Below are 20,067 nucleotides of genomic sequence, written 5' to 3' on the forward strand. Positions count from 1 at the left end.
CAGTAGAGTGATTGCCAAATTAGAAAGCTGTTGATATGTCAAGTTTGCATAACCATGTGAGTGCATAGCATAACCTTACAGTAAAATTAGGAGATGTGACATTATTTTGCTGTGAGTAAGCAAGCATTTCAGCTAGCTAACGTGTTAATATTAGGCTGGTGCTCAACTGGCACACTAAAGATAACTTCAGGCTCCACTGTCTAGAGAGAGATTGGACTCATGTTTCCAATAAGCTTACGTTAACTATGTAGAGAGCCAGCCACACATGTAACAAAGTTTTACAAAGTTAGCTAGATAGCCACTCTAATCACTGTCCCCACTGAAACGCACAGCTGTAGGCAGCAAATGCTAACCTGAATGCTGAACGCTTGAGTAAATAATTTCCACTGTGTTGTTTTGTTGCTTGGCAACCATTCAGCAATGTTGTTATAAAACTATATTTCCCGGCAGAAGAATGTCATTGTATTTTTTTTATTAATAAATGATTGGCCATTGCAGTCTTTTTTATTCGGCTATAATATTAATGATGTTACACTGTAAAAAAAAAAACATAATGCTCAGAATGCTCAATGTTTCAAAACTGCTTGCTTCACTAAATTTTTTAGAAAGGAAATATGAGAACGGTCCCCTATTTTTCAATATTGTCCAATATGGAAAGTCATATTGAGAATCGGTTTGAAATTCAGAACCGAATTAAAGACTTATAGATAATTGTAAACTGGGGTGGGGGAGGGATGATTGTCAAATGGGGCGGGGGGGGGGGGGGGGGGAGGGGGATTGAATGATGTAAAAATCTTCCAGTTTTCCTGTGGACATCCAAATCCTCAGAGGGAGAACCCAGTCTTACGGGTTAGTGTGCCTTGGTGAGAATCGGCACATGCAGTGTAGGCCTGAGGAGGAGAAGCTCATTGGATATCACCTTCTGTTGTGCACATGTGCTGGGAGCATCCACTGAACAGAGAGTCTCTCTCTCTGCCCCAGCTGTGCAGTGACACTTCAGATGCCTGAACTTCCTTTTGTGCGGCCCACTGGAATTATCCCAAACCCACAATGGCAGCAGATCAGAAAAGCAGAAGGAAAGTCCAATTTTATTATCTGTCACAGTGGAAATTCTCCTCAAGGGGCGAGGCTCCAACTTGAAGCCTGCTCTTCATTAACCATGCTAAGGACAATAGCAACATAGAGTAAGGGCCAGAGCAGCCAGGGTCTCTGTTACCAGTGAGTGGAGCGACTGCATAGAGCATTCTCAATAACAGCGCCAAACATCCTCTATGTGCCGCCTACCATGCGTGCCCAACGTGCTCACTGCCACCTCTCTGCTCTCCACGTTTCAGCCGTATACAAAAGAGACATCTCAGTTTAATATTTTTCTTTAACGCCACCCGCTCTATGACCTTGTGTTTAAAAAAAACTTGGAATCTCGTAATTTCAGGGTAGAAACTGACTGCTATAAATAAGCATCATTGCAGCCCTCCTGGAGGAAATGATCCACAAGTATAGTAATGAAGCTGGCATATTTAGCTTCCTACAGCAGGCAGTGCACAGGAGGAACAACGTAGGACATCTAAAAATAGTGAGGCTTCTGTAAATGGCTCTATGGAATTGCACAATGTTACAAAGGGATATCAGAATGGCTCCATCCTTCTCAGCCTGGCACTCAATATTTCTGTACAAAATAAGGCAGCGAGTAAAGTTTCAGCAACAGCAGTAATCAGATTTCAGCCACATTTTCACTTATACAACAACTTTTAACCAGGTACTATATCAGCTGTATCAGCCTGGATGGTTTTTTAACATTACAATGTTAAACAGACTTTGGAGACATTATTTTAATTGGGGTATCCATAATTCAAACAATAAACTAATTAATTTTGGTCAGACTCATAGCAAAGACGATGAAATAAATTGAAGTGGGCACGTTGTTGACAGGCTATTTTAAAATTTTGTGTCGCAGCACTGTGACCCATTTTCTTGCTGACATCTTCCTGTCCAGGATTCAGGGGATAATTTAAATATTCAGAATAATCTGGACTATTAACTGAAGAAAATCTACTTTTTGCCATACAGAGTGTTAGCCACTCCTTTGTCTGCTCTGGTCAGGATGGTCTATATAAACACACATGCACACAGAAGCGCACACACACTCACGCTCACACAAAAGCACACACATATGACTCGATATGTACACTGTATAAGAGCAAGTAGTACCAATTTCTTGCTATTTGTGTGAGAGCTATGACCCTGTTCCAAGGGAGCAGAGGCTCTTCCTGTGTCAGGTCTAACAGCCACCCATCGCCCCTGTGAAGAAAAGACTGTGACCAAGGCATCCGCCCCATTCAGACTATTGTGCTCTGAAACAAGCAGCAGCAAAATACTCAACTAAACATGCTGTAAAGCAACTGTGGGTGTGTGACTACTGGATTCCCCTGACTCCCGGATCCCAGCTGGGCTGACTATTGTGTAAGTATTCAACTGCTGCACTCATGAGACTAGATAAATGGATTAGTCATTCAGAGATACGGGCGGCATTTTCAAAAGAAACAGAGTATTCTAGAAAAAAAGTGGGGAGGGGAACATTTGTGTATTAGGGCAGAGGGTGTGTGAATGGCCTGCCTCTGCCAAAATGACAAGACAGTGACAAACTTTCCTCTGGTCACCTCACTCTCTGCACAATTCAGCAAGAAAATAAATGGATTGCAACCTTGTGACAGAGCTGTAGGCAGCAAAGGGAGAGACAACACTTGTCCAGCAACAAAAGGACACTGACTTGTGTGGAAGCAACAGCCCATGACAAAACCTGTAATTATCCGAGGGCCAACCAAGAATCCCACGTTTGCATAATGTACAGTCATGTATACATTGCAAAAACACTAACTACCATTTTTTGGTTTGTTCCCAGGGTTACAGCGGTTCCAAGCCAAGCTTCCCCATTGTGTAATTTGTCAGCATTTATTCTATGCAAATATTCGCGTTTGCTTGTTTTGATTTTTTACGAGGGCATCTAAATTAACATCACAAATTATTTTTTTGTTTTCTGGAATTTAAGAGGAAGAATCAATAATAACGACAGCTACGAAGATTTTCATTGTACTGCTATTACGTAGGTCTATGATTAACCTTTACTTTGATGGTTTTATGCCATTATTTTGATGTGGCGTCAATAACATTTCAGATCTCAAAAATGAGAAAATTACATATTTTCGCTTGTTCCCTTGTTGGATAAATATACCACAGCCGTTTCTTCCTAAAACAACGAAAAACAGTCAGTCACTGATTTCATGAATTATTATTATTATTATTATTATTATTATTATTGTTATTATTAATTTGTCAGCTCTAGCCTTATTTAATACATAAGTGACCTTCTATTTTGGTTCGCATTCAGCTCTGTTCTTTTTATATAATTTCCATTCTCTTCTGTCGATGGCCCCTCTTTTCCTTCGCAGTATGGCCCCGAGGCAGTGTGAGAAAATGGCTGGAAGTGACAGCCTAATTATAGGTTCCCACCCTGTTTATTACTCATTAGACAATTCACTGTACAACCACTGCTAAATGAATAATTTTGTATATATTAGGAAATCACAATATTATGGCCTCCAGCTAAAGCCTCTACTAACCTCACGCTGGTTGGCAACAAAGGAAATAAATGGGACACCAGGAGGTTATTTAATTTCGACCACAAATGCTCATGAGAAGATAAGAAGATACGATTTTTTTTGTAAATGAGTGGGGGGGTTGAACCTCTACACCTGCCTCGATTACAGGGAAGCGAAGGGCCTTTGTCCCCCAAAGTGCTTCGGAACGTTTTCATGAACGAGCAAGCGGAGGTTGTTTCTATATTAGTATTCAGTCACCAGTTGTTTAAATATGGGTCTGTTTAACATTTTAATGTCGGGCCATGGCTACGGGGTTTTTGCTTTTATCTTTAAGAGTCACTTACAAGGGCAAGTTAAACTTATAGTGCCTGAATCATAGAATGTTACCATGCGCAGACCCAATACGCTATGCGTATTACATTTACCAGCGTCAAATAAATCAAATTGCCCTGTTGCGGTTATTTGTAGGCTACTTTGCATAGGCCTACTTTTAAAAAGTTATTCAAAAAGAGTGTTGACTGAAGGCACGGCAGATATGAAAGTTTTTCATATCCGCCGTGCGTGCGTTAAAATGAACTAAAACGTAACATATTTGAATCTATTTTGGCATATTTTCCAAAGATAATTTTTAGCGGGAAATTGTATAGGCTACATATTTACACTAGCACAACTCTAATCAGATTTAAAAAAGCAAATAAATGCTTCTGACAACGAAATGTTAATGTCCTTGAAATCTGTACATACTATATGGAATTAGCATTTTTTTTTTTAATCCAATAATAATCAATAACAAGTTTTGAACTTATTTTACAGATGTAGGCTATTTCTCAACTGAACAAATGGATTAGAATTAGATTAGAATTTAATTTTAAATCTGGATCGTAATAATAATGTACAATACACACTTTTATTTTAACGATAGTAAAATCTGTATTTTAATTGTGACTGGATATGCATCGTCGATATAGTTTGAAATTAAATAGTACGGTCACCATTTTTCACCACAGATATGGAACGTCTTTTTTAGTTCTCATGACTATGGCATGCACGAGTGATTTTTTTTTCAAACGTACAATTGCGCATATGATAGGTTATCATGATTTAGTACTACGATGTGGACAAGTATATTCGTGTGGAGGAGTTTAATTGTGTATTTTTTTAACAGACAGCTGTAACAATACACAATAATTTTGCGTTGTGTATGTCTCACGCAACATAATGGCCTTCTGTTGGAGGGAAAACCTTCAAAACACTGATTTTGGAAGCTTATACAAAGCAAATTCTACAAAAATCAAATACAAATCTTCCAGCCTTTTTAAACGAAACAAATATGCTGCGTATTACAGTTTTGAGAAATGAGCTATTTTCTGTTATTAAGATGTGTTTTAAATGTTTTGACACAGTTAATATAAGTATTTTTACAGTTTGATTTTGACTGAAAATTAAACTCGTTTACAAACGTCTTGATAAAAACAGATGATTTGCTCATATTCGCCCATAGAGGTCGCTGTGATCCTGCCACAAAGAGGCAACTGAACGTGCCACTGGTTTTATTGTTCACATAACCATATTATATGTGAATAATCTCATTTTGTTGTAAATATATTTAAATATAAGATACTCTCTGCACGGAAAACCAAATGTGGGACTGTTTAGCTTATTTGATCTATAGCTTACCTGTTTCCGCTTTAATTAGAAACACTATAATGGATTAACAGATGCTTGTAAATGATATTTAAAATTTCCATCCTCATTTAAGTGCATCCCAGCTCATTTCAACGACAACAGTAATTTTAGTGTAAAATTAAATTCATATATTTCATTTTTTTAGTGTACTACTGCCAGAGGGTTAGTTAGAGTTATGATCGTTCAAGTTCAGGTAGTAATTTGAGTAGTGCTAGGTGTGCAATATTATTATATGATCACATACTGTCGGTGTATCATAGCCAGTTATCACCATATTTGTTAATTACTCCAAGTTATACGACCATATAAGTAACCATAGCCTTAATTAAAACGTTGAACTATCGTTCAATAAATCTATACTTACAATTAGCATGCTATTTACTACTGTTCTACTAGTATTGCTACATATAATAATAATAATAATAATAATAATAATAATAATAATAATTATTATTATTATTATTGTTGTTGTTGTTAGTACTACTACTACTATCCTGTATCATGTATTTTATTTCGTGCAGATTATTAGTTTCGTATATTATGTGGTAATCAGGACTGCATCCAGTATTCTATAAAATCTTTGTGTAATACCATGAAATGTAATCTAATATGACCGCGCACACCTCATAATTAATATTTTATTTTAAAAGCAAGTTCTGTAATAGTTGAAGCATTTGATTTTGTTTGGACGGGGCGTTCCCACATTATTACTTCATGACTTTCCCAGCTGCTTCCGTCCATTTTCCGTCACTAACAACCATCTGGCAACTTATTAGCACCTCAATGCGTCTATAGTAGCACCATTTAACAGAGTCAAGTTGAATAAAATTAAATCAGAGTAGACCTGCTCTGTATAATTTCCCTACTATCAGTAGACCCACGTTCTGTGAATACTGTCGTTTTAAATGCGCTATGCATTTACTAAGTCCCCAAACTTGTGAGTTACCTTTCAGAAGAAAAAAAGAAGAGGAAGAAGATCAGGTGATACAGAAATTAATTTCACAGCTACCCTAAAGTTTGAAATCCTCTGAAAATAAGTAGCCTACTTGGAATATTACACATTCAAAGAACGCGGCAAGAAAATATTTTCATATAATAATAATAATAACAACAACAACTCATACAATTACTACTGAATCATAAGCCAATTAAAAAGATTCTTTGAATGTCTATAATTTCATTTAGTTTATTAGACAAAATATATGATTTAGACAAAATCCGTCAACGCTCTATTTACAATTTTAAATCACTGAATTTACAGAAAGAAAAGCACAATCACAAAAGAGACGAAATACCAAATGCCCCAGGGGAAAACAAAACAAGAGTCTGTGATAATGTACAACAATAAAGGAAATCAACCCACAGTTTTTTAATCAAATTACGTCAGTTGTTCAGTAATCGACTGAATGCTACAGTGAGGAAGGTTATTTTTCAAAGTGTCCTTTTTATTAATACGTCCAGTCCCTTTTTCCCCCAGATAAAATGTCTTGATCAGGCCGAAGACAGAGCCGTAAGAACTCGCTGCGTTGCTTGCTGATTCCTGGGACTGAAGAACAGAAAGTAAAAAAAAAGTTAAAATTTAAGAAGCTTCTCAAATGTATCTATATATCTGCAAAATATTCACCTCTTTCCAAAACATATCGGCCTATTACTTCACAAGTGTAACTCTTGCTTTAAATCGACTCAGTTACAACTTAGTGTATTATTATGGCATTGTGATTTTTTAACCGATATGCTGAGAACAAAATATCCACGTTTACTTTCGTGAGTTCACAGACTATTCATGATATCGCTGATTAAAAAAAAAATTGGCAAAATTTAAGCTATTATTTATGGCAAGACAATATCTCCTGCACTACCATCAGCAATAAAATCCGCAGTAACATATATAATATATATATATTATTATTATACACTAATCATTACATTTCTGTAGGTAGTACTATAGGTAGTACTGTGGCACTTCAGTGGGGAAAAAAACCCATTCAGCTAGACCTGTCCCCTGGGTTTACTGCCTGGGTCTTTAATTCGGCAAAAAAAAAAAAAAAAAAACATAGCACAGGCCTCGGTTTTACCCAGTCACTGGATAAGTAGATACTCTCTAGGGGGAAGAAATTAGGGAAGGGGGTGGCGTATTAAAAAAGAAAGAAAAAAGAAAAAAAAAACCTTGGCTGCCACTACTTTTTTTTTATCAGGAATCTAGCTTGACAACTCCGGGAAGAAATAGTTCTGACTTTCTCTATCCCTGGAGGAGTAAATGTACGATTTAACTTAAACATGTTACCATATGTGGGGTAATCAGCCATACTAACCACCTTGAGTCTTTGTCACGTGACAAAAGTTCCCCCTAACACTATTCACAAAGTTCAAAAAATGAAAAAAATCTTTGAAATTACACGCGCCAAAGTACTTGTCATACGGTTCATATATTTCAGTAGCTCTTAATAAAACTATTTTTAATGAAAATACAATATTGAAGAAAGTGGTACAATATAATAAAACTCAATTTACCTGTCATGAACGGGTCGAAATGATGACTGTAATGGCTGTGACGGAGATTCGGTCCTTTGGACGTGTTCTCGCTCTAAAATGAATAAATAAAATAATAAATTAGTAATAGCAGACTGCATGCGCACACTGATTTGATTAATGTCAAATACAGCGTCCACGTTGACGTAAAGACTGGTTTTAAAAAGGTATCATCCTTTATTTCCTTTATGACACTTATTTTTTTGACCATCTCTATTTCTCTCTCGCTTTGTGTGCGCGCGTATGTGAGTGCGTATTATGTGTTTACAGACAAACATATGGTTGGAGAGATAGAAAAATAATCTCGCAGTGTATTCTTATATTCACCTGTATAGTTTCCAATATTATAGTTTGCAACAATTAGGACTTTTGTATACCTATATGTTTTGGACTTAGTTCCTCTGAAGATTTCTCACTGCCGAGTGCTGATACCGACGACACAACCACCGAGGTGGGCTGCTGAAGTGCATGTAGGTGGTGATTGTGGTGGTGCTGATTTACTCCAAGAAAAGACCTCACGTTCAACAAGGAGTTTTGGCCGAGGAAAGCGCCATTTGTCCAGTTGTGGAACTTCCCAATCTGGCACGTGTACAGTCCATGGCTTGGAAGAAAGGCCGGGTGCTGGATCTGGGGCGAAGTGTGATTAACATTAGCGGAGGGTGACGTAGGTTTCTGAGAACTATCTGGACTTGTTGCAGTCTCTGCTAAGGACCATATTTTGGGTTTACTGTTTACTGGCAGTTGAAAACTACCTTGCCCACTAGGAGAAAGTACTCTTGTGTTGTTGTTGCTATCAGACGGTTCTTTACTAATAGAAATAAGGTTTTTTGATTTGTCAAAAGCGTCGTGTGCTTGAATAGCCAGCGTGCGTCTTTTTTCCATATCGTCCAGCTCTCCCCGATCCCTGCTCTCTGATTTCTCCTCGTCATCCTCGTTGCTCTGATCTCCATCGTTGTCATCGATCTTGTCAATGTCTATGCTCTCCAAGTCAATTTCTTCTTCGTCTTCATTTTTCTCTGCATCACCCTCATTATCGCTTCCAAATATATTGCCATCTTCGTCTTCCTTACTCCTCGCTCCCCAAGTCACCTTGTTCTCCTTCTTGAGTCTCCTCCTGGCATTTGCGAACCAGGTGGAGACCTGTGTGAGTGTCATCTTTGTTATGATGGCCAACATGATCTTCTCTCCTTTGGTGGGATATGGGTTCTTCCTGTGTTCGTTAAGCCAGGCCTTCAGCGTACTGGTGCTCTCCCTTGTGGCATTTTTAGGTCTGGCAGGGTCTCCGTATTGGAACTGCCCGTACGGGTAAAAAGCTGGAGATGTATGGGCGGCAAAACTAGCTGGATGAACGCCTGGGCTGTCTTTAAGGTCATATTGGGAACCCTAACGAGTGAAAAAAAAGAAAGACAGAAAAAGAGTTAGTATTGTGAAATATGTTCTATAAATGTTTTGAATGAACAATAGTATGTTGAATAATATGTACTTATAAGTCAGAGTCAGTGCTATATGGTAAATATGAAGGCCTCTAGTGACAACCCTATAAACTTTACCCGCTCGGCTGTCTTTATGCAGGAAACATTTAGACATTAAACCTGTGCAAAAATATAATATCTTCTGCATTATACTCAAAGTAAAAAAAAAATGTATCTATATATAGATTCATAACTAGTATAGTTGACGTTTTTTATATATCGTGCATGTATTAAAATATTGAGGAATTATGCAACTCGTGAACTGTGGCATTAAATCTTTGTTTTGTAAACAATTGTATTACCTAATGCATCACATTGCCCAAAATAAATTCGGAAAGCTTATGCAAAAAAAAGAGTGACTAAGTCATAAAAGTTTATTATTATTGTTATTATTATTATTATTATTATACAATGACAACGTAATAAGGCCTCAACGACGGTTAAATGATTCATTATTAATGTAATCATCATAATTATTCGTAGGCTACTTAAACCATTCATGTGAACAAAATTATATATAAATCAAACATTTAGAAGTAGAAAATATGTAGCTCATTCATATAAATAGCAGTATTTAAAAATGAGAATGAACTTCGTTTGTGTGTGTGTGTGTGTGTGTATGTGCGTGCGTGCGTGGATACATATGTGTTTGAATTTGTGCGCGCGCGGCCGTATACAACTTTCAATTAAACTGTAATATTAATTAATAAATGTGCAAACTAAAAATAAGGTACTTTAGCACAACCGACGGCTGCCAGTCTGACACGGGGCCTATTTGTTGTCATTTTAAGGAGTGTTCTCTTAATTTAGGATATGGATTTAGAGTAACGAAAAATGCATTTGTATAAAATGTATAAATGTATAGGCCTACAGTGTTATTGCATGATTATCGTGTGGTTTTCTTGGTTCAGGAATTACTGTTTAAAATTGCTATATAGCAATATTACATCTTCTTTTCGGTGAATGCTCATGTTTTGCTGGCGTGCAGCACAGTACACACGGGCCTGCAATACTATAGTAAAAATAAATAGAAATAAACTGATCAGGTCTAATCTTTCTCTACGAAAAACATTTTCTTGACAATCACAATACAGTGATTGAATTTATTTATGAATCTACGCTATATAGGACTGACAGAAACGTGTTTTGAATAAAAATGGACAAAGTTCTCCCATTATAACTCTACAGCAATATTTTCATTATTTTAAATTAATAAACGTTATAAAACGTTAATGGATTTGGTTTATATGGATTAAAACACAAGACGAATATACTACTGCATTTATAAAATCCTATTTAAAGTTAACTTTGCAAGGAAGTCGCTTCCAAGTTGCTCAGTGTCGAGAACACTCGGGATCAACAATAAGTGCATTTTCGATCCGTCTCTTTAGCTCGCTATAATAAATAATTGCAAAGTAAATATTGGTCTGATTGCATATCACAATAACACAAGATTTCAAATGAAAAAAATAACACTCCTTACCATCTGAGAGAAGAGAGCCAAGTCCGCGCTGGTGTAAGGTAGAAAGGCGCTGTAGTTGTGGGCTGCGTACGGGTTTGCATACATGCCCAACACCGATGTAACCGCGGCAGCTGTGGCGGACGGATTTGCTGCGATTTCAGAGCTTGCTCCCCGGGCAGAGGCAGTCAATACCCCCGGCCGATCTCCTCCGTACACCGCCTGGGTGGAGTTTAAATACTGAGGGTAGCCCAACTGGGGAAATGACATCTCCTACACCAAATCTTACGCAAAGTCGAAGCGAAAAAAGGAGAAAGAAAAACCAAGTGAAACAGAATGCGTTCGAGCAGCGGGTCGCAGGGAAAGAATGGATTTTGTTCTCCTTAAATCTCAGCCTCTCTCTTTTTGCAAGCAGTCCGTTGGATGTGATCAGATCAGCAATTGCGCTCCAACTGATGTGCCTGCCCTAGGTCTTGGGCTGATCTCTCAGATACAATTTGAAGTTGATGCGTTGATTGGCATGCTACTTGAGCAGTAAGCCCCTCCCAGTCGGAGCATGTGGTTTTAGCATTGGCTGAGGCCACTTTTTGTGTGTTTGGTGTATTGTATGTTAAAGTTTAAGCATTAGATTCTATTTACCTAAGCACTGCCTGTTGTATGACAAACTGTCCACACAATTTTGCAGTTGTCCAACACTGAAACAATAAACTTGATAATTGCATGACGCCTATTTTCGGATAATCTAGATTTTAAGGTATGGGTGAATATAAAACCAACAATGAAAACCAGTCTAAAACAACAACGACAAAACATCGTCATCATCAACAAGAATAATTATTGCACTTTATCTAAAAAAAAAAGCAACATAATTTTATATGTGTGCTAAACTTCTGGACTACTATATGTACGTTGTAATCATCAATGAGAAAGTCCACCAGTTTATACCTGTAGGCCTAATTGTTATCATATATCCCTGCATATGTGTATACACTTATGACACGTACTTTAGTGGGACGTATTCATATACTAATCAACACTTCCATTATATTTTATTAAATTATTTTGTAATTTTGACAGAAATAGCATATAGGCCTACCATAAGCTTCCCATGGTCCCTACGTTTGGATTCGTATTACGTGATAAAGATAAAGTGTGTCACTGGCATTACAATTCATATTAATATACACACGTATTATTGCATTATAGCTTTAAAAAATGATTCTGAAAAGAACTGGATTGCTTACCACTCACCAAATTAACAACGAATAAACTAAATAAAGAAACAAACGTCAATATTTGTGATTAATTTATCATGTATATGCTATATTGTTTCTTATTCCTTAATGTAGCCTACATTGTTTTGGAGACGTGTTACCAATTTATGTGTGTGTGTGTGTGTGTTCGTGTGTGCATGTGTGTGTTGTGTGTATGTGTGTGTGTGTGAGCGAGTGAGAGAGAGAGAGAGATGGGGGGGGGGGGGGATGACATAGTTAGAGGGATGTTAAATGTACTATGTTAACTGTGCTAAATACCCGATCTAATGTTTGTTAAGAATTTACATAGAATCCACGATGCAACCGTGCATAAACAAAGACCGTCGTATAAATCAGTTAAACCCAAAGAAACCCCGTGGTTACAGAATGCGCGTCCTGAGCAACCTGTGGTCTAACAGTTCAACGTTCTGATTTCAGATCTCTGTGGTTCAGCAGTTTCAAGACAATGCTCTTGCAAATCCTAGCACCAAATCGCTCCAAACAGTTTCCATTTGCATTGTGAAAGACCTACTATTGTGAAAACATTTTTAAAGCACCAACCATTGTTGCAACGGGATCTATGATGCACGTATTCAAAAAAAAAAAAAAAAAAAAAAAAAAGGGATTTCAAACGCCAAATTCCCCACATGATCACAACTACCCTACTCCAATCCAGAGCCTTCCCTATGGCGTTGGTGGCCCTAAACAAAATTATTGGGGTGAATACTGTACAGTTTAAATATGCTCAAAAAAAAAAAAAAAAAAACTTTTGGTTAGTTATTCTGACAATTTTATTTTAACATTTTTGTGAAACATTAAATCGAAAACCAATTGACATCTTGACATTATGTGAGATTATAATTAGTATGTGAATCACGAATGAATTATATTTATGCTATAAAATAACGAGCAACTATTACATGGCTACAGACACGATATTTTTAATAAGGAAAAAGAAGAATACGTAACCAAGACTTCCTTCGCATAATTGTAGGCCTCGAAAATCGCATCTGTCCTATTTATAACTATGCGTTTTATATTTGGTTAGTTGCATATCATTAATAAAATGCAATATAATTAATACAATGCATTTCATAGACCCCTAGCTCAGAGCAAGATAAATGACTACATGCAGTTTTAAAAGTACTGAGAAACAGACTATATGGGGGTCGCTGTTCTTACGGTTTTAAATCATCTAACTGGAAGTCGCGGTTGTTGAAAGGATATTGTAGATTTAATACTTAACTGCTAAGATGAAGTCACTGATTTTGATCTGCTCCAGATGGTTGAGAGTGGATATTGCAGCGTGAGGATCAGTTCAAAATATCTGAGGGCACTGATGATAATCAGCTGAACACATCAGAAAGAAGGAGGAATGGCAATCGTGATAACCTGGTGGAAATGTGCAGGGCTAGAGATGGTGATGATAACAGACTGAAAATATCTCGAAATAGGGATGACAGAGACGTTGAAAGAAGACACCTTAAAGTGAACGAATCTCATGGGTGAAATAAAATAGTTAAAAATTTTGGGGAAAAAAATAGGCTACAGAAATCAAAAGTAAAAAGCATTCGAATGGCATTTAGCAATTACACTGCATTTCCATTCGCCTACTTGTTAGAGCGAACTTTTAATTTTAGTTTTATTTTAACGAGCTGGTGGATGTCGTGCGCAACACAGCATTGTTAGTTTTTTTAATTTATTTAAATACTCAGGTATTGTTATTAAATATGGTGCTCCGTTCAATGTAAATAAACAGCACATACCAATACGAATTTAAGCGTCTTTAAATAATTTCACGCTATGAATTAATCTCTGATATTTATGATCCCTTCGATCATTTGGAATTACTAAAAAAAAAATAATAAAGGGCTGGTTGGACTTGGCTAAACAACGCCACGTGCTTTATAGGCTACGGTCACTGAACGGCGGTCAGCGAAGTTAATTGATTTATGGGGCTTGTTAAACTGTCGTTATTAATCCGTCCCTTCAGCTCCGATGGTGAGGAACAGAATAACTTACTCTAGGAAACCCAAAGATCTGGTATTTGGCTGACAATCAAACTATAGAATGGGCATCTTTTATATCATTATACTCGGTTTGTTTAGAGCAAAATGTACTCCTCATCTGCAGATGTACAAGCGCACAAACATACAAGCGCAAATTAGTTACATGGATGTGTGCAATAACATGGATTTTTTTCCTTTGTTCAACTTATTAAATATGTACTAAAATTATATTTTCCACTTTCCATCACATTCATTCCTACAACACCGTATTCATAATATCCATACATTTGGCAACACACATTTGGTGGCCAGTGCATCGCTGCCAACTGTCATTCATTCATTCATTCATTCATTCATTCATCAGTTCGTTCAACCCGTCATTAATTCGTTTAGTCATTTGTTCTTGGAGTCCATTTATTTAGCTTCTGTTCCTGAAGGGGGGGAATTTTGCATTTTTTAATTACGTTGTGTTTAGCTTTCACCCTCGCTTAATCAATGCCATCCTAAAGCAATGTAATGTAAATGCTTATAGTACAGGTGTAGCTGCGAGCTCTGCAACACTACGAAATGCATGTTATACAAATGGAAGCGCAGAATGCCATTCAACCAGACTGTCAACTTTAAAGAGCCAAGAGGAAGGAGATCAAAGCAGGGAGTGGGAGTCTCTTCTCTCCCTAGATTATAGCCTTTACGGTTTGAACTCCTAATGCTATTTAAAGGAACCAGGACACATCACACATCCTTAGTTACTTGGTGGAATCCTTGGTGCCAATCACCACTAGGAAGTACTCTCCAGTCAGTGAAGGTTTCAACCACCATACCCCACTCTAGCCCATTTCACGCAGCCAAACTGACTGGCCATCTCACTTAATCAAAATAGGAATCTTTCAATTTGTGTCAAACATGATATAAATAAATATATAAATAAATAAAAGTGAATGTAATTTTAAATTGTTGTTGTGTATCTGAATTGAACTAGAAATGTCCCCCAAAAAAGTAAATCGATGGATTTATTTAAACTTATAGACAGTGGTTGCACACAATATTATTAAATATATGTGACTTCAATTGATGAATTACTTGTGACAGATTACCCAAAATTTCCCTTGTTAATCAAACTTTTATTTATTACGTATGTTCAGATCATTTTTAAGTAACACAAAACTAATTTCTGTAAATTAGTTCAGCATAATTCATTTAAGTGTAAAAACATTAATTTATACATGTAGCAAACACTTAATATTGTGTGCAACCATTGTCTATAAGTAATTTAAAGACTAGATTGATCCTGGAAAGGCTATCAATCCAACACAGGCCACACACTATTCACTCACACACACACATACCTACAGGCAACTTAGAGTCTTCATTTACTGTAGCTTAGCCCGTATGAATTTGGACTATGGGAGAAAACCGGACTACCCAGAGGAAACACATACAGACAACATGCAATCTCCACCTAGAAAGGCCAGGATTGTAATTTTAGACCTTTTTGCTGTAAGGTGACAGCAAGTACTTACTTAAATTACACTTCACCTCAATAAAATTTGTGTATTTAAATGTGCAAATTACATTTGTCACCACAAAAGTAACTGTTTTGACAGACAAACTGAATGAAATTTCTATAATAAACCACCGGCTTGTGAGGAAAAAGTGCTGGTTACAAAAAAATTTTCAGGGCTGGCACTTCAGTGAAGAGGAAATGGTGTTCCTTTTCAAATCACTTTTTCCTTAACCCAAGTAGCATCAAAGAAATCACAGTCCTTGTACTGCCACATTCACATCACTAGAAAACACAACATAAATTGAACAATGTTGTATATATAAACTTCCATTCAAATTTGCCTATTCAATATACAAAATCATCAAACTGTAGTTTAAAAGGCAAACACTTTGGTTGGACTGCAGTATCCTTAGCTGAACTGCATTACAACTGGAACAGCTATCCAAATCTGTGAAATGAGGATGAGTTGTTCCAATTATAATGCAGTTCTGTGGTCTTATAAGTTTAAACCTGAGGTTTAAACTCCAGTACACACTGCAGTTGACCCTTTAATTTCTGCCTGCTTTGTTCACACATTAAAATAATTAATGGTAAAAGACCAATAATTCTTTAAGAATATAGCTTATTCATTTCATTTTTAATTTCATTTATACGTGATGAAATTCATAAAATTGTCTTACTCCATAATTACCAAAATAATGCCATTGTTTATTTTTTTGTTTTGTTTACATTTGAGATCAAAATATTAGCTTCAAATAATGGCTTTCATGTCTTGAGTGGTTGCACGACTCAAAATATGAAAATAATAACAAAAACTGTCCATCAATATAAGTACCTTAATGTGGCTGAAATTTAAGAAGCAAATAATCTAAATTTAGACCAGTAATTTGTATTTGTAAATTTGCAGGATGGCTTTAGATATTCCTCCCTACGTCTGCAGGGCTTCAGAAGCAAGGCAAGAGCCTTGTTCTGTGTCTTCTTCTCCCAGTAGAAAATGACCACCATACATTACACATGTGCGATTGAGCACATCTTTGAATGCACTTAATGGGTCAGTGTTGCTAAGTTAAGTAGCTTAATAGTGACTCAACACAATTTCAGTAAATTTCATTAGAGAAAACCTTTTTGAGCGTATAAACTACACCACTTTTATTGGTGCAGGAAAAAAATATATAAACAGAAAAAGTACTGCTGTTTCATTTTATTCAGTGCAGAAAATACAAAATTGAGTAATGCAAACAAAAAAAGCACTCAAAAACGAATCACTGGATTTATGGGCAGTGGTTGCACACAGTATCATTAAGTATACATAACTTCAACTGATTAAGTAGCCTACTTGTACAAGTACTTCAAATAATCAGCTGAAATCATATGATTTATAGTAGTATTATAACACAGCTTTGTTGAATGTTTGTTTCTGATTGGTCACTTCATCAGTAATTCTGAGGTCAAAATCTGTGCAATGACCACGGCAATGGGTAATGTCTTCGCGTCAGGGGATTCTTCACCTCCACATTGGTCATTATTCCCCAGTAGCTGACCACCTCATTGTGGATTATCCTTTACATACTGTATAGCCAGCGTAAGTCATACAGTAATAACTGTAATAACAATTAGATTTACTAGGCAATATAAATGCGAATGATAGCAAATTTATTGATTTCTTAACAGTGACAAAGGTCAAATTGACTGCTGTGGCTCTTTGTCCTATGGAGTCATATGAAAATAATTCAAAGCGGTCTGTTTCCCATAGCTGCAGCCATTAAACATAAATATTTGACTGCAGAATGCCTGAAGTGTCCAATCAGAATCAAGCAATGCAAGGAAAGTCATATCCACACATAGTAATCTCATCCAAGGTGCTAATTCACACTTAGTTGAACAACTATCTGCAAGAACGCTATTGATAAATACAAAGTACTGTAACGAACCTAGAACCACCTGCAAGTGGTCACCACCAATGCTGGATTGTTTTGAAGTAGGGAGGTGCACAGTGGAAAGAACTGGTTTGTAACGAAAGTCGCAGGTTGATTCCGGTAAGGACACTGCCGTTGTACCCTTGAGCAAGGTACTTAACCTGCATTGCTTCAGTATATATCCAGCTGTATAAATGGATACAATGTAAAATGCTATGTAAAAGTTGTGTAAGTCGCTCTGGATAAGAGCGTCTGCTAAATGCCTATAATGTAATGTAATGTAAAGTAGTGTGAAGCTGCCATCACCTTATTTTCAACTGGTCTGGTCCAGCATCAGAACTCAGAGTTCAAAAGCCCTATAGCAACCACTCTAAGCTATCTTACTATAAAAGTTCCCCTCGCTATCTATCCATTGTCGTCGCAAGGCAAACCCTAAAGGGTCCCAAGAGACTCCAAGCACCCCAACAATTCCCTTAGGACTTCTACTCCTCTCCAAAGGACACAGAAATACCCCAACCCAACAATATCAGCTCCACCATGCAACTTCCCGGATCTGCTTTTTAAAAGTTCCCTAGAGTCCCAGACAGAAACTGCAACGATCAACAGGTGTTAACACTTTGTCATAAATCACTTAATCAAAGGGACATGCTATGCAAAGCAGAGTGACATGCAATGCAAAAATTCACCACAGTACTACTGTAACGCTTACACTGTTAAGGTACAGTCACGAATCCTCCGACAAGTAGCGACCTCGCAATTGCCTCCATTATGAGGCAGCTGCCTCCACCTGTGTGGCTGGGCCTTGAATTCTCCACCATTGCACTTTCTGCACTGTGATCCCATCTCCATTTATAATATCAAAAACCAACTTAGGTAGCTAGCTTGATAATTTAGGCCCATCACTCAGAAAGAGAACAGGCCATCAATGCTGTCTCTCCATCCAACATAACATAATTCCTCAGTGTCTCATCTCCGGTAATTTTTTGGACATCATCTTCTTTTACTATGTGGGGGTCTCTGTATAACAAGTGCAGTAACTTCTCCATGGTGAAACCAAAATGTATAACAATACCCTTTAATAAAACCTTAGAATGTACACTTCAACCACACATGAACTGTTTGATTACAAATCAAACATTGTGGAGTACAGAGCCAAACCAAGAACAAATATGTCTTTGTCCAAACCATTATGGGGGCACTGTATGTCAGAAATGTCCTTTGGTAGCGCTTGATTTGGTAGTGCTTGTGAAGTGATCAATCCATCTGTCCCTTTGCTTATCAGTTGTGGTGGGTGCTCTCCCCAACTTAGGACTGGCTGGTTTATCTGAGGCATTTTGCTTGCTGGATACTTTGTTGTTTAGCACAGGTCTTTAATATTTCTCTTCTGATTCTTTTCTGTCCAAGTAGTCCACAAAGCTTTTCTTGTTCCTATGTAATCTATGGGCATTTTTCTTGAGTTCAACTGTTGCTCAATGTGGCGTGGCTTGCTTTTGTAACCGGGAGCCTCTGAAGTGTTTCTGTAGACACCATGTTTTTATGTTGGATGGTCCTCTTGTCCTACAGCCCCCTCCCATACACATGTTTTTTTGCCCACAGCTATAATTCTATGAGTTCCATGTTGTCCTTTAACACATGGAAAACCTGGAATCTATTTGAAAAGAAAACTAGTACTCCTTAGCAATACCCCTTTCCTGAAAAAGATCCACTTCATAGCATGCTCTTGTTCCCTTAGGCATTGTACCACATTTCAGCCAGACTTTGAATGTTGTGAGCAACAGGTGATGGTCAGTGGCTGCATCAGCTCCTCTCATCACTTGCACAACTTGTAGATTTTTTTTTCAATTTTGACATAGTCAGCCTGCCTTTCTGTGCTCCAGAGATCTCCACATTGCCTTGTGTATGTGCAAACATGCTTTCTCCTCTTACCAGTACACACCTATCCACAAACAGGTCTCCATTCCCATTCATCTTACCTAGTCCATGTCTCTCCCCATTATTTTTTGGGACTGGCGTTGCTGTTTCCTACCGTGAAGTCCCCCATGAGGACAAAATGTCTTTTGTCCTTGACTTTTTTTGCACTGCTTGGAGCTGGCTATAAAATTCCTCTTCTGTCCATTAATTTGCATTATTTGAAGGGGCATAGCACTGTATTATGCTCACTTTGATATTTTCATGTTTGGTGTTCAGCCTGGCTATCAGGATCCTTGGACTCACAGCCTCCAAGCTGATGAGAGGCCTTACTTCCTCTTTTGGTTTCATAGCCGCCCCATCTATGTGATGTACATTCTGGTTCTTATAGCCTGAATAGGTTCTCCGGATGTTAATTTCAGTGTGCAACCATCATGTATCCCTCATCTCTAACAGTTGTAATCTTTAATAATGTTAAAAACAACATATTCATTAATAAGTTACTTGTTTAACCAAGGATCCTTCTGAGGGCATTTGCATAGCCATATCAGGGCACATTATATCGCATTAGTCACAATGTTCTTGAGACTTTATGCCAACAAAAATGGTTTTACAACAAAAAATTATTTTGCAATGGCTAAGTCTAAACGGAAGACTCGCCATTTGGAGGCCTTGGAAGAAGCCACTCGTCTGAATGTATATTCTGAGGAAAACAATGAAAACAGCTTTGAATCC

At 37.3% G+C, this 20,067-nt stretch overlaps 1 protein-coding gene across 3 annotated transcripts; it reads right to left on the bottom strand.

The window, feature by feature from the left end:
- Positions 1 to 6,452: 6,452 nt before the first annotated feature.
- irx1a (iroquois homeobox 1a) lies at positions 6,453 to 11,235 on the bottom strand. 3 transcript variants are annotated; one of them, XM_064337931.1, is made up of 4 exons: positions 10,767 to 11,235; positions 8,331 to 9,194; positions 7,794 to 7,866; positions 6,453 to 6,828 (listed from the first exon to the last, which is right to left on the bottom strand). In XM_064337931.1, exons 1-4 carry the CDS (start codon positions 11,010 to 11,012, stop codon positions 6,731 to 6,733), a joined length of 1,281 nt encoding a protein of 426 aa, XP_064194001.1. In that variant the 5' UTR covers positions 11,013 to 11,235; the 3' UTR covers positions 6,453 to 6,730. The 3 variants fall into 3 exon arrangements, with proteins under 3 accessions (XP_064194001.1, XP_064193997.1, XP_064194009.1); XM_064337927.1 differs by having other exon boundaries at positions 8,189 to 9,194; positions 10,767 to 11,234; XM_064337939.1 differs by lacking the exon at positions 6,453 to 6,828 and having other exon boundaries at positions 8,139 to 9,194.
- Between the last annotated feature and the right edge of the window lie 8,832 nt (positions 11,236 to 20,067).

Source organism: Anguilla rostrata, chromosome 1 (genome assembly GCF_018555375.3).
Source record: "Anguilla rostrata isolate EN2019 chromosome 1, ASM1855537v3, whole genome shotgun sequence".
Lineage (NCBI taxonomy): Eukaryota > Metazoa > Chordata > Actinopteri > Anguilliformes > Anguillidae > Anguilla > Anguilla rostrata.